At 41.0% G+C, this 13,995-nt stretch overlaps 1 protein-coding gene across 2 annotated transcripts in view; it reads right to left on the reverse strand.

Moving 5' to 3' along the window:
- Positions 1 to 13,995, reverse strand: part of LOC139755511 (E3 ubiquitin-protein ligase MARCHF5-like) — a 111,179-nt gene that overhangs the window by 25,408 nt on the left and 71,776 nt on the right. For both annotated transcript variants that reach the window (XM_071673884.1, XM_071673883.1), the window contains one exon: positions 12,263 to 12,393. In XM_071673884.1, the coding sequence (XP_071529985.1) occupies positions 12,263 to 12,393 (131 nt within the window). The remainder of the gene's footprint in view (positions 1 to 12,262; positions 12,394 to 13,995) is intronic.

Consider the following 13,995-nt stretch of genomic DNA (forward strand, 5'->3'; position numbering starts at 1 on the left):
AAACCCTCTCCTCCTTGTATTTTAACTTTCTAAAAGGGGAAACAGAAGAAGGAGTCACGCGAGGAGTGCTCATCCTCCTCGAAGGCTCAGATTGGGGTGTCTAAATGTGTGGATGTAACCAAGACGAGAAAAAAGGAGAGATAGGTAGTATGTTTGAGGAAAGGAACATGGATGTTTTGGCTCTGAGTGAAACGAAGCTCAAGGGTAAAGGGGAAGAGTGGTTTGGGATTGTTTTGGGAGTAAAGTCCCAAGTAAGGTTAGTGAGAGGACAAGAGCAAGGGGAGTAGCACTACTCCTGAATCAGGAGTTGTGGGAGTATGTGATAGAGTGTAAGAAAGTAAATTCTAGATTGATATGGGTAAAAGTGAAAGTTGATGGAGAGAGATGGGTGATTATTGGTGCATATGCACCTGGGCATGAGAAGAAAGATCATGAGAGGCAAGTGTTTTGGGAGTAGCTGAATGAGTGTGTTAGTGGTTTTAATGCACAAGACCGGGTTATAGTGATGGGTGATTTGAATGCAAAGGCGAGTAATGCGGCAGTTGAGGGAATAATTGGTATACATGGAGAGTTCAGTGTTGTAAATGGAAATGGTAAAGAGCTTGTAAATTTATGTGCTGAAAAAGGACTGGTGATTGGGAATACCTGGTTTAAAAAGCGAGATATACATAAGTATACGTATGTAAGTAGGAGAGCTGGCCAGAAAGCGTTATTGGATTATGTGTTAATTGATAGGCATGTGAAAGAGAGACTTTTGGATGTAAATGTGCTGAGAGGTGCAACTGGAGGGATGTCTGATCATTATCTTGTGGAAGCGAAGGTGAAGATTTGTGGGGGTTTTCAGAAAAGAAGAGAGAATGTTGGCGTGAAGAGAGTGGTGAGAGTAAGTGAGCTTGGGAAGGAGACTTGTGTGAGGAAGTACCAGGAGAGACTGAGTACAGAATGGAAAAAGGTGAGAACAAAGGAGGTAAGGGGAGTGGGGGAGGAATGGGATGTATTTAGGGAAGCAGTGATGGCTTGTGCAAAAGATGCTTGTGGCATGAGAAGCGTGGGAGATGGGTTGATTAGAAAAGGTAGTCAGTGGTGGGATGAAGAAGTAAGATTATTAGTGAAAGAGAAGAGAGAGGCATTTGGACGATTTTTGCAGGGAAAAAATGCAATTGAGTGGGAGAGGTATAAAAGAAAGAGGCAGGAGATCAAGAGAAAGGTGCAAGAGGTGAAAAAGAGGGCAAATGAGAGTTGGGGTGAGAGAGTATCATTAAATTTCAGGGAGAATAAAAAGATGTTTTGGAAGGAGGTAAATAAAGTGCGTAAGACAAGGGAGCAAATGGGAACTTCAGTGAAAGGGGCTAATGGGGAGGTGATAACAAGTAGTGGTGATGTGAGAAGGAGATGGAGTGAGTATTTTGAAGGTTTGTTGAATGTGTTTGATGATAGAGTGGCAGATATAGGATGTTTTGGTCGAGGTGGTGTGCAAAGTGGGAGGGTTAGGGAAAATGATTTGGTAAACAGAGAAGGGGTAGTAAAAGCTTTATGGAAGATGAAAGCCGGCAAGGCAGCAGGTTTGGATGGTATTGCAGTGGAATCTATCAAAAAAGGGGGTGACTGTATTGTTGACTGGTTGGTAAAGTTATTTAATGTACGTATGATTCATGGTGAGGTGCCTGAGGATTGGCGGAATGCTTGCATAGTGCCATTGTACAAAGGCAAAGGGGATAAGAGTGAGTGCTCAAATTACAGAGGTATAAGTTTGTTGAGTATTCCTGGTAAATTATATGGGAGGGTGTTGATTGAGAGGGTGAAGGCATGTACAAAGCATCGGATTGGGGAAGAGCAGTGCGGTTTCAGAAGTGGTAGAGGATGTGTGGATCAGGTGTTTGCTTTGAAGAATGTATGTGAGAAATACTTAGAAAAGCAAATGGATTTGTATGTAGCATTTATGGATCTGGAGAAGGCATATGATAGAGTTGATAGAGATGCTCTGTGGAAGGTATCAAGAATATATGGTGTGGGAGGCAAGTTGTTAGAAGCAGTGAAAAGTTTTTATCGAGGATGTAAGGCATGTGTACGTGTAGGAAGAGAAGAAAGTGATTGGTTCTCAGTGAATGTAGGTTTGCGGCAGGGGTGTGTGATGTCTCCATGGTTGTTTAATTTGTTTATGGATGGGGTTGTTAGGGAGGTGAATGCAAGAGTTTTGGAAAGAGGGGCAAGTATGCAGTCTGTTGTGGATGAGAGAGCTTGGGAAGTGAATCAGTTGTTGTTCGCTGATGATACAGCGCTGGTGGCTGATTCATGTAAGAAACTGCAGAAGCTGGTGACTGAGTTTGGTAAAGTGTGTGAAAGAAGAAAGTTAAGAGTAAATGTGAATAAGAGCAAGGTAGGGTTGAGGGTCAAGTCAATTGGGAGGTAAGTTTGAATGGAGAAAAAACTGGAGGAAGTAAAGTGTTTTAGATATCTGGGAGTGGATCTGGCAGCGGATGGAACCATGGAAGTGGAAGTGAATCATAGGGTGGGGGAGGGTGCGAAAATTCTGGGAGCCTTGAAGAATGTTTGGAAGTCAAGAACATTATCTCGGAAAGCAAAAATGGGTATGTTTGAAGGAATAGTGGTTCCAACAATGTTGTATGGTTGCGAGGCATGGGCTATGGATAGAGTTGTGTGCAGGAGGGTGGATGTGCTGGAAATGAGATGTCTGAGGACAATATGTGGTGTGAGGTGGTTTGATTGAGTAAGTAATGTAAGGGTAAGAGATATGTGGAAATAAAAAAAGTGTGGTTGAGAGAGCAGAAGAGGGTGTTTTGAAATGGTTTGGTCACATGGAGAGAATGAATGAGGAAAGATTGACAAAGAGGATATATGTGTCAGAGGTGGAGGGAACGAGGAGAAGTGGAAGACCAAATTGGAGGTGGAAAGATGGAGTGAAAAAGATTTTGAGTGATCGGGGCCTGAACATGCAGGAGGGTGAAAGGCGTGCAAGGAATAGATGAATTGGTACGATGTGGTATACCGGGGTCGACGTGCTGTCAATGGATTGAATCAGGGCATGTGAAGCGTCTGGGGTAAACCATGGAAAGTTGTGTGGGGCCTGGATGTGGAAAGGGAGCTGTGGTTTCGGTGCATTATTACATGACAGCTAGAGACTGAGTGTGAACGAATGGGGCCTTTGGTGTCTTTTCCTAGCGCTACCTCGCACACATGAGGGGGGAGGGGGTTGTTATTCCATGTGTGGCGAGGTGGCGATGGGAACAAATAAAGGCAGACAGTATGAATTATGTACATGTGTATATATGTATATGTCTGTGTGTGTATATATAAGTGTACATTGAGATGTATAGGTATGTACATTTGCGTGTGTGGACGTGTATGTATATACATGTGTATATGGGCGGGTTGGGCCATTCTTTCATCTGTTTCCTTGCGCTACCTCGCTAACGTGGGAGACAGCGACAAAGCAAAATAAATAAATAAATGAAAAAATATTTTTTTTTATTTTTATTATACTTTGTCGCTGTCTCCCGCGTTTGCGAGGTAGCGCAAGGAAACAGACGAAAGAAATGGCCCAACCCACCCCCATACACATGTATATACATACGTCCACACACGCAAATATACATACCTACACAGCTTTCCATGGTTTACCCCAGACGCTTCACATGCCTTGATTCAATCCACTGACAGCACGTCAACCCCGGTATACCACATCGCTCCAATTCACTCTATTCCTTGCCCTCCTTTCACCCTCCTTCATGTTCAGGCCCCGATCACACAAAATCTTTTTCACTCCATCTTTCCACCTCCAATTTGGTCTCCCTCTTCTCCTCGTTCCCTCCACCTCCGACACATATATCCTCTTGGTCAATCTTTCCTCACTCATTCTCTCCATGTGCCCAAACCACTTCAAAACACCCTCTTCTGCTCTCTCAACCACGCTCTTTTTATTTCCACACATCTCTCTTACCCTTACGTTACTCACTCAATCAAACCACCTCACACCACACATTGTCCTCAAACATCTCATTTCCAGCACATCCATCCTCCTGCGCACAACTCTATCCATAGCCCACGCCTCGCAACCATACAACATTGTTGGAACCACTATTCCTTCAAACATACCCATTTTTGCTTTCCGAGATAATGTTCTCGACTTCCACACATTCTTCAAGGCCCCCAGAATTTTCGCCCCCTCCCCCACCCTACGATCCACTTCCGCTTCCATGGTTCCATCTGCTGCCAGATCCACTCCCAGATATCTAAAACACTTCACTTCCTCCAGTTTTTCTCCATTCAAACTCACCTCCCAATTGACTTGACCCTCAACCCTACTGTACCTAATAACCTTGCTCTTATTCACATTTACTCTCAACTTTCTTCTTCCACACACTTTACCAAACTCAGTCACCAGCTTCTGCAGTTTCTCACATGAATCAGCCACCAGCGCTGTATCATCAGCGAACAACAACTGACTCACTTCCCAAGCTCTCTCATCCCCAACAGACTTCATACTTGCCCCTCTTTCCAAAACTCTTGCATTTACCTCCCTAACAACCCCATCCATAAACAAATTAAACAACCATGGAGACATCACACACCCCTGCCGCAAACCTACATTCACTGAGAACCAATCACTTTCCTCTCTTCCTACACGTACACATGCCTTACATCCTCGATAAAAACTTTTCACTGCTTCTAACAACTTTCCTCCCACACCATATATTCTTAATACCTTCCACAGAGCATCTCTATCAACTCTATCATAGTGCTTTCTTTTGACTGGCACTGAGACCTCAGGTGTTTCATTTAACTATGCAAAGAATATTTTCATGTAAATATTTACAAAAGTTTCTTTAAAACATCTTTCCAATTTATATCTTCCATTAGTCAGTTATCTCTTTCCAGCCTGTTTTTTCCATATGTATATGTCTGTGTATGTGTACGTATAAGTATGTATAAATGCATGTATGGGTGTTTATGTATATAAAAGTGTATATGAGTGGATTATTATACCTGACAGTCATTTCCCGCATCAGTGAGGCAGTGCCAGGAAACAGACGAAGAAAGACCCATACAATCATATACACATGTATATACATACACATATCAACATGCAAAGGTGAGTAATGTGGCAGTTGAGGGAATAATTGGTATACATGGGGTGTTCAGTGTTGTAAATGGAAATGGTGAAGAGCTTGTAGATTCATGTGCTGAAAAAGGACTGATGATTGGGAACACCTGGTTTAAAAAGCGAGATATACATAAGTATACTTATGTAAGTAGGAGAGATGGCCAGAGAGCGTTATTGGATTACGTGTTAATTGACAGGCGCGCGAAAGAGAGACTTTTGGATGTTAATGTGCTGAGAGGTGCAACTGGAGGGATGTCTGATCATTATCTTGTGGAGGCTAAGGTGAAGATTTGTATGGGTTTTCAGAAAAGAAGAGTGAATGTTGGGGTGAAGTGGGTGGTGAGAGTAAGTGAGCTTGGGAAGGAGACTTGTGTGAGGAAGTACCAGGAGAGACTGAGTACAGAATGGAAAAAGGTGAGAACAATGGAAGTAAGGGGAGTGGGGGAGGAATGGGATGTATTTAGGGAATCAGTGATGGATTGCGCAAAAGATGCTTGTGGCATGAGAAGAGTGGGAGATGGGTTGATTAGAAAGGGTAGTGAGTGGTGGGATGAAGAAGTAAGAGTATTAGTGAAAGAGAAGAGAGAGGCATTTGGACGATTTTTGCAGGGAAAAAATGCAACTGAGTGGAAGATGTATAAAAGAAAGAGACAGGAGGTCAAGAGAAAGGTGCAAGAGGTGAAAAAAAGGGCAATGAGAGTTGGGGTGAGAGAGTATCATTAAATTTTAGGGAGAATAAAAAGATGTTCTGGAAGGAGGTAAATAAAGTGCGTAAGACTAGGGAGCAAATGGGAACTTCAGTGAAGGGCGCAAATGGGGAGGTGATAACAAGTAGTGGTGATGTGAGAAGGAGATGGAGTGAGTATTTTGAAGGTTTGTTGAATGTGTTTGATGATAGAGTGGCAGATATAGGGTGTTTTGGTCGAGGTGGTGTGCAAAGTGAGAGGGTTAGGGAAAATGATTTGGTAAACAGAGAAGAGGTAGTAAAAGCTTTGCGGAAGATGAAAGCCGGCAAGGCAGCAGGTTTGGATGGTATTGCAGTGGAATTTATTAAAAAAGGGGGTGACTGTATTGTTGACTGGTTGGTAAGGTTATTTAATGTATGTATGACTCATGGTGAGGTGCCTGAGGATTGGCGGAATGCGTGCATAGTGCCATTGTACAAAGGCAAAGGGGATAAGAGTGAGTGCTCAAATTACAGAGGTATAAGTTTGTTGAGTATTCCTGGTAAATTATATGGGAGGGTATTGATTGAGAGGGTGAAGGCATGTACAGAGCATCAGATTGGGGAAGAGCAGTGTGGTTTCAGAAGTGGTAGAGGATGTGTGGATCAGGTGTTTGCTTTGAAGAATGTATGTGAGAAATACTTAGAAAAGCAAATGGATTTGTATGTAGCATTTATGGATCTGGAGAAGGCATATGATCGAGTTGATAGAGATGCTCTGTGGAAGGTATTAAGAATATATGGTGTGGGAGGCAAGTTGTTAGAAGCAGTGAAAAGTTTTTATCGAGGATGTAAGGCTTGTGTACGTGTAGGAAGAGAGGAAAGTGATTGGTTCTCAGTGAATGTAGGTTTGCGGCAGGGGTGTGTGATGTCTCCATGGTTGTTTAATTTGTTTATGGATGGGGTTGTTAGGGAGGTGAATGCAAGAGTTTTGGAAAGAGGGGCAAGTATGAAGTCTGTTGGGGATGAGAGAGCTTGGGAAGTGAGTCAGTTGTTGTTCACTGATGATACAGCGCTGGTGGCTGATTCATGTGAGAAACTGCAGAAGCTGGTGACTGAGTTTGGTAAAGTGTGTGAAAGAAGAAAGTTAAGAGTAAATGTGAATAAGAGCAAGGTTATTAGGTACAGTAGGGTTGAGGGTCAAGTCAATTGGGAGGTGAGTTTGAATGGAGAAAAACTGGAGGAAGTAAAGTGTTTTAGATATCTGGGAGTGGATCTGGCAAAAGATGGAACCATGGAAGCGGAAGTGGATCATAGGATGGGGGAGGGGGCGAAAATTCTGGGAGCCTTGAAGAATGTGTGGAAGTCAAGAACATTATCTCGGAAAGCAAAAATGGGTATGTTTGAAGGAATAGTGGTTCCAACAATGTTGTATGGTTGCGAGGCGTGGGCTATGGATAGAGTGGTGCGCAGGAGGATGGATGTGCTGGAAATGAGATGTTTGAGGACAATGTGTGGTGTGAGGTGGTTTGATCGAGTAAGTAACGTAAGGGTAAGAGAGATGTGTGGAAATAAAAAGAGCGTGGTTGAGAGAGCAGAAGAGGGTGTTTTGAAATGGTTTGGGCACATGGAGAGAATGAGTGAGGAAAGATTGACCAAGAGGATATACGTGTCGGAGGTGGAGGGAACGAGGAGAAGAGGGAGACCAAATTGGAGGTGGAAGGATGGAGTGAAAAAGATTTTGTGTGATCGGGGCCTGAACATGCAGGAGGGTGAAAGGAGGGCAAGGAATAGAGTGAATTGGAGCGATGTGGTATACCGGGGTTGACGTGCTGTCAGTGGACTGAATCAAGGCATGTGAAGCGTCTGGGGTAAACCATGGAAAGCTGTGTAGGTATGTATATTTGCGTGTGTGGACGTATGTATATACATGTGTATGGGGGTGGGTTGGGCCATTTCTTTCGTCTGTTTCCTTGCGCTACCTCGCAAACGCGGGAGACAGCGACAAAGCAAAAAAAAAAAAAAAATCAACATATACACATATACATACATATACACACACATACACTGACATATAAATATATACACATGTACATATTCACATCTCCTTACCTTCATCCATTCCCGGTACCACCCCGCCCCACACGAAACAGCATCACCACCCCCTGCGACAGTGAGGATGCACTAGGAAACATACAAAGAAAGGCCACATCCACTCACATCCAGTATCTAGCTATCATAACACATCAAAACCATAGCTCCCAGTCCACATCCAGGTCCCACAGACCTTTCCACAGTTTAACCCAGACGTTTCACATTCTCGGATTCTGTCCACTGATGGCACGTCAACCCCAGTATACCACATCGTTCTAATTCAATCTATTCCATGCAGCAGAGATTATTGTTGCAGGAATGGAAGCAATTATCCCCTCTTCCTCCAAGACAAGCACTTCTTCCAGCCCATGGTTCAACAATTCCTGTACTGAGATAACTCAGTTAAAGGATCAGGTATATGGGCTTCGTGAATCTCTCCGTTCTCTGGCTCTCATTCAGCATACTTGCCCATAAACACTGCAAGTACGTTATATAGGAGGCAAAACATTCCTTTATTCAAAAGAAAAGCATTACCTCTCCTATTATCCAATGATAGGTCTTACTAGTCTTTAACTAAGGGCACTGCTAACAACACCTGTCACTCTACCTTTCCTTCACTTTTACATTCTGAAGGTACTACAACTGTTTCTCCTCTAACTCTACCTTAGATGAATAACATACCTACACCCCTTAATTCTCCTCCTGCTAATCCTGAGTTCTTCCCCATAATCTCTTTTCAAACAGTCTGAAAAGTGCTTCTATCTCTGGACTCAAGCAAGGATTATAGACCTGATGGCATCCATATGTATGTGTACTGAGAGAGTGTGCCTCTACACTTGCACCAGTGCTTAATCATCTGTCTTATTTCAGTTTATGACAATGACTTTTCCTTCTTGGAAACAAGCATTGGTGCATTCCATCCCTAAGGAGTATTACCATTCTAATCCCTCTAACTATCATCCTATTGCTTTGAAATCTACTATTTCTAAGGTCTTTGAATCACTTTCCAGCTCCCATATCCTCAAACATCTCGAATCTCGCACTCTTCTCTCTGATCACCAGCATGATCTACCAGTGATATTCCTTCTATTCTTTCATCCCTGAAAGATTTTGGAGAATCCTATGAAGTTCCCCTAGATATATCCAATGCTTTTGAGAGGGTGTGGCACTGGGAACTAATCTCTTAGCTCCCCTCTTTTGGCCTCCCTCCCTCACTTTGCTCCTCCATATCTGTGACTGATCTGTCTCCATAACATTGATGGATCTACCTCTCCTCCTTTCTCTGTCAAAAGCAAAATCCCTCCAAGATCTGTCACGTCTATTAAATATTTTCTCCTTTTCATGAGCAATTTCTTTTCTTCTACAAAAAACAAATGCACATGTATGCTGATGACTTAAAACTGCATTTCTCCACATCCTTCAAATCTGCTACTCCTCTCCCTAGATCTGCATCTCATCTCAACAAAACTTCCTTAATAAACTCAGACTTGGTCAGGATATCTCAGTGGGAGGGACAAACTCTGATTAAGCTTAATACTTCCAAGAATCAGTTTCTGCCTATACCTCTATCAAAAATTCCTCACAACATCCCTCTTTCTGACAGCTCTACAATTCCACCTCTAGACTCAATGAACATATTTGTACTACTGTAACATCCACACTACCTTAGAAACCCCACTTTACAGAAATAACTAAGTCTACCTTAAAGAAACTGGGAGTCCTACTTAGGTGTAGAAATTCTTTTTTTTTCTGAACAGTTGGTCTGGCCTTATATGGAGTACTCCTCTTACAAATAGGGTGGGTCTAGCTCTGAATCCTTACGTAACACAGTAGAGTCAAAAGTGGTCTGACTTATCATCTCCCCCAGGCTAACTTCAAAACTTGACATACTTGCCCTAAGCTGCAATTTTGGCTCACTTCCCCTCTTCTATACGTATTACTCTAGTTTCTGTACCTGAGAGCTGGCTACTTATGTGCCCCCCCATCCCTAGCTAAACCGCACAATAATCGGCAAGCTGCTGCATCACATGATTACTATGTGGCTTTGGAACTCTATCCCTTCTTATGTCTTTCCAAATAACCATGGCCTGGCACATTTTTAAAGACATTTTTCACTTCATCCAAAATTTTTAAATACTTTTCCTTTCGCTCCTTTTTCCCTTTCATAAAACTATTTTTCAATTTAGGCCTGGCCATGATGTAAACTTAGGTCCATGACTCAAGCCTACAACATAAAAAAAATATTAGAATGATACAGAATACTTCTGCAACAAGAAATGGAAAATTTGAGGTGAATATGTTTGATAATATACATAAGAACTAAAACTGAATAATGACATACTGTACAGTCACCAGAAAAGCATACAGAAATAATAAGACAGAGAATTAACAGAAACATTTCACAAGTACAATCATCAATATGGAGTATATGAACTTGCACAAAAGTTTAGAAGCACTGGAACTATACACTCTGGAACAACAAGCAGCAAGATCTACACAATAATATAAGCCTGGAAATAAATAAAAGGAATAAAGAACAATAAAACTGAAAGGTACAGAATCTTTAAGTCAAGTTTAATTTCTGTAAATATACCAAATAGAGATCAAAGATACATAACTGCCCAACAAGAAAGCTGAAATGATTATTCAATGCAATATCTAGATACCTAGAGAACTAAGATATTTCTATGGATTGACAGCAGAAACAATCAAAAGATGAGATTCATGGTTGAAGGCAATATCTGGTGAACACCAAAATGACAAAAGGGTAGCCATCAAAAAAAAAATAATATATATCAAGCAATATAAGTAATGAAATAGTAGAGGCAGTTGAGACATACAGCATTATTCAACACACAAGTGGTGAGCACTACTCATACCCTGCAATCATGATAAAATCTTGTCATAGGTATTTGTAGATAGGTTTCCCATCTCTCATTTGTCCTGTTTCAGCTCTAATAACTTTTTCTTGACTTCCTGCCACTTTTTCTGTACTCCTCCCACTTGATTACATTCCTTCCCTGCAGGTACTGTCTAAACAATTCCATGAACATACATGGCAGCCGGATCAAGTAGCTAGAATGATTATTCAATGTACTACCAAGATATATAAAAACATGCATGGAAAAACAAAAGAAATATCGAAAAGAAAATTCAGAATATGCTTAAAATCAGTCCCAAATAAACCAAGAATAAATAACTATGCAATGCAGGTGGCTGCTGATAAGAATAGTCTCATACATCAAGGAAAATGTGCAGAGAGTGCTTCACACTAGCCCAACCATTTTGGCTAAATTTCATCATAGGTACTTATAGATACAGTAGCACTTTACCTCTTACATCTCACCACTCATTTTCCTTTCTTAAACTTCCACATCCCATTTTTTGCATGCCACAGCCTTTAACAGAAAATCTAAGTGAGGCTTGTCTTGAATCCTTCCACAGCTCTCCCACTAGCCTAGTTTTTTTTATTTCATCCTATACCATCCTTCACTCAAAATCCAACAGTATATCAGCACAGAGGCCTATTTGCCAAGTTTCTCACTTTCACCACTTCCTTCACATCTTTCATTTATACTTCCCTCTGCCAAGACATAGTCAGATTTTCCATCTGATGCCTGTACGAACATTTGCATCCAACAATCTTTCCTTTCCATGCCTTTCAATTTAGGTAAAAAGAAAGGTGCACATCACATGGAAACATCTCTTGGGACACTTTCAACACAGATATAATTTTAATATAGAGCTTAATAATTGGTGTTTTTAAGGACAGTGTGGCTGTGCAAGCCACCAAAATATATATATTAAGCTGTGCAGGCAACCATGAGTATATTCTATATATGATATTAAGTATATTCTACATATGATACACACCATGGAATATTTTCACTTAATAAGGCATCAAAACATCACCTGATCAAGAGTCCTTGAAGCCCTCTTTTTTGGCTCACTAGCATATGAAAAATGATGGTCAGAGAATATCAATTAAGAGAATATATATATGTGAAAATAGAAGAAGGTGAGACACACTATACATAAATTGGAGAATGAACCCACCCAAAGAAATCTTCCAGTTACACAGCAGAGTTTTTTGGACAGGTGTGCATAACTCATGTTTCAATCAGTGATGCTAGTTTAAAATACAAACATGCAAACTATAAACTATCAATTTATTTCAAAACTAAAGTGGGGAGGAATAATATTATCAAATAAGGGTATAATATTAAAAATAAACCCCAAATTCCCTTAATTTGCCATGGATAGATATAAACTTCACAGAAGCATGTTTCAGCATTTGAATAATCCAAATCAATAAGGAGAAACCTTTTCGTATAAAAATCACTCAATGCAACTCTTAAAAGCTCTCAACTTTGTAAACGTACCTGCATGACAGTAATGGCCCCATATGTAACAGCAGTCCAGTAGATCGACCCAACAACTACACCAGCAGCCACAAATGGACATACTTTGTATATGAAGGCATCCACTCTATCAAGAAACAACATTAACTGACCTGTAAGGAAAATGTATATGAGAAAAATATTTTCATCTTTTTACTTGTTTGCATTATTCCATTCCCATTTCATGGGGTGGAACACCATTTGTGGGAATTAACCTTGCAGAAATGGTGTCCTTAAGCTAAATCCTGCAGGCCTGAGTACAACTGCTGATACAAAATGGAATCTATTTATCCTTGAAGGTGAAAATTAGCTTTGTTTAATATATGGAATGAGTGATCAATATCTGATTAGCAGTCATCATTTAGACAGTACATTATCCCATCTCTTACCAATAGTAAAGGGCTAACTTGTGTCCTACCATTACAACAGGAGTCGATCCTAAAGCAGTTCAGGTTAATCATATACAAAAGGGATATGTGTGATGACAATTCTTGTCCTTCTAGTCAGCATATGTCGACACAAAGAAATATATCTCTTATGATCATGATAATTAATCTGTACCACATAAGCAAAACACAGGGACTACCAACAGCCTCACTCACAAATAACAAGCCAGTATTAACTGGGGTGGTAGTCATAAGATATAATGTCACATCAGTCTCTATTTTTCAATGCAATATATAATTAGAGAAAATTTGTTTTGTTGTCTATGGATTATTCATTTCTTTTTACTTCAAACATCACTCTTGAGAAAAGGAGTCCCTAAGCAAGACAAAAACTAATTTCAAATGCAAAGCAAGAAATGGACTGTTCTAAACTTATGTTTAGCAATATTAAAGCCAACAATCATCACACAAAAACTTTTAATAGCTGAATATGAGAAAAACTACTAAATATACTTTTTTCACACTTAATCACTCTTTCCTGCATTAGTGAGGTAATACCACGAACAGACAAAAAAAAAAAAGAGGGTATATCTGATCACATTCATTCTCTAGCTGTCATGCGTAATGCACCAAATCCACAGCTCCCTATCCACAACCAGACCCCAAAGACCTTTCCATGGTTCACCCCAGATGCTTCACATTCTGTGGTTCAGTCCACTCATAGCACTTTGAACTCAGTATGGACTCCCGTAGTGTAGCATTTAGCGTTAATGACTGTGACACGTTTGCTGGCTGCCCAGGGTAGAGTACATAGGTCTGAATCCTGATTATGGCAATCAGTCCACAGTCAACCCAACTGCTCATCCACCCCTATGGGTTGGTCAATAAAATGGGTTCCTGGCTCAGAAGTTGTGATGTATCCATGGTTGTTTAATTTGTTTATGGATGGGGCAGTTAGGGAGGTAAAGGCAAGAGTTTTGGGGAGAGGGGCAAGTATGCAGTCTGTTGGAGATGAGAGGGCCTGGGAAGCGAGTCAGTTGTTGTTTGCCAATGATACAGCTCTGGTGGCTGATTCGAGTGAGAAACTGCAGAAGTTGGTGACTGAGTTTGGAAAAGTGTGTGTGAAAGGAGAAAGTTGCGAGCAAATGTGAATAAGAGCAAGGTTATTAGTGTTCAGTAGGGTTGAGGAACAAGTCAAATGGATTGTAGGATTGAATGGAGAAAAACTGGAGGAAGTGGAGTGTTTTACTTATCCAGGAGTGGACTTAGCAGCGAATGGAACCACGGAAGCAGGAATGAGTCACACAGTGGAGGAGGGGGCGAAGGTTT

Source organism: Panulirus ornatus, chromosome 19 (assembly GCF_036320965.1).
Source record: "Panulirus ornatus isolate Po-2019 chromosome 19, ASM3632096v1, whole genome shotgun sequence".
Lineage (NCBI taxonomy): Eukaryota > Metazoa > Arthropoda > Malacostraca > Decapoda > Palinuridae > Panulirus > Panulirus ornatus.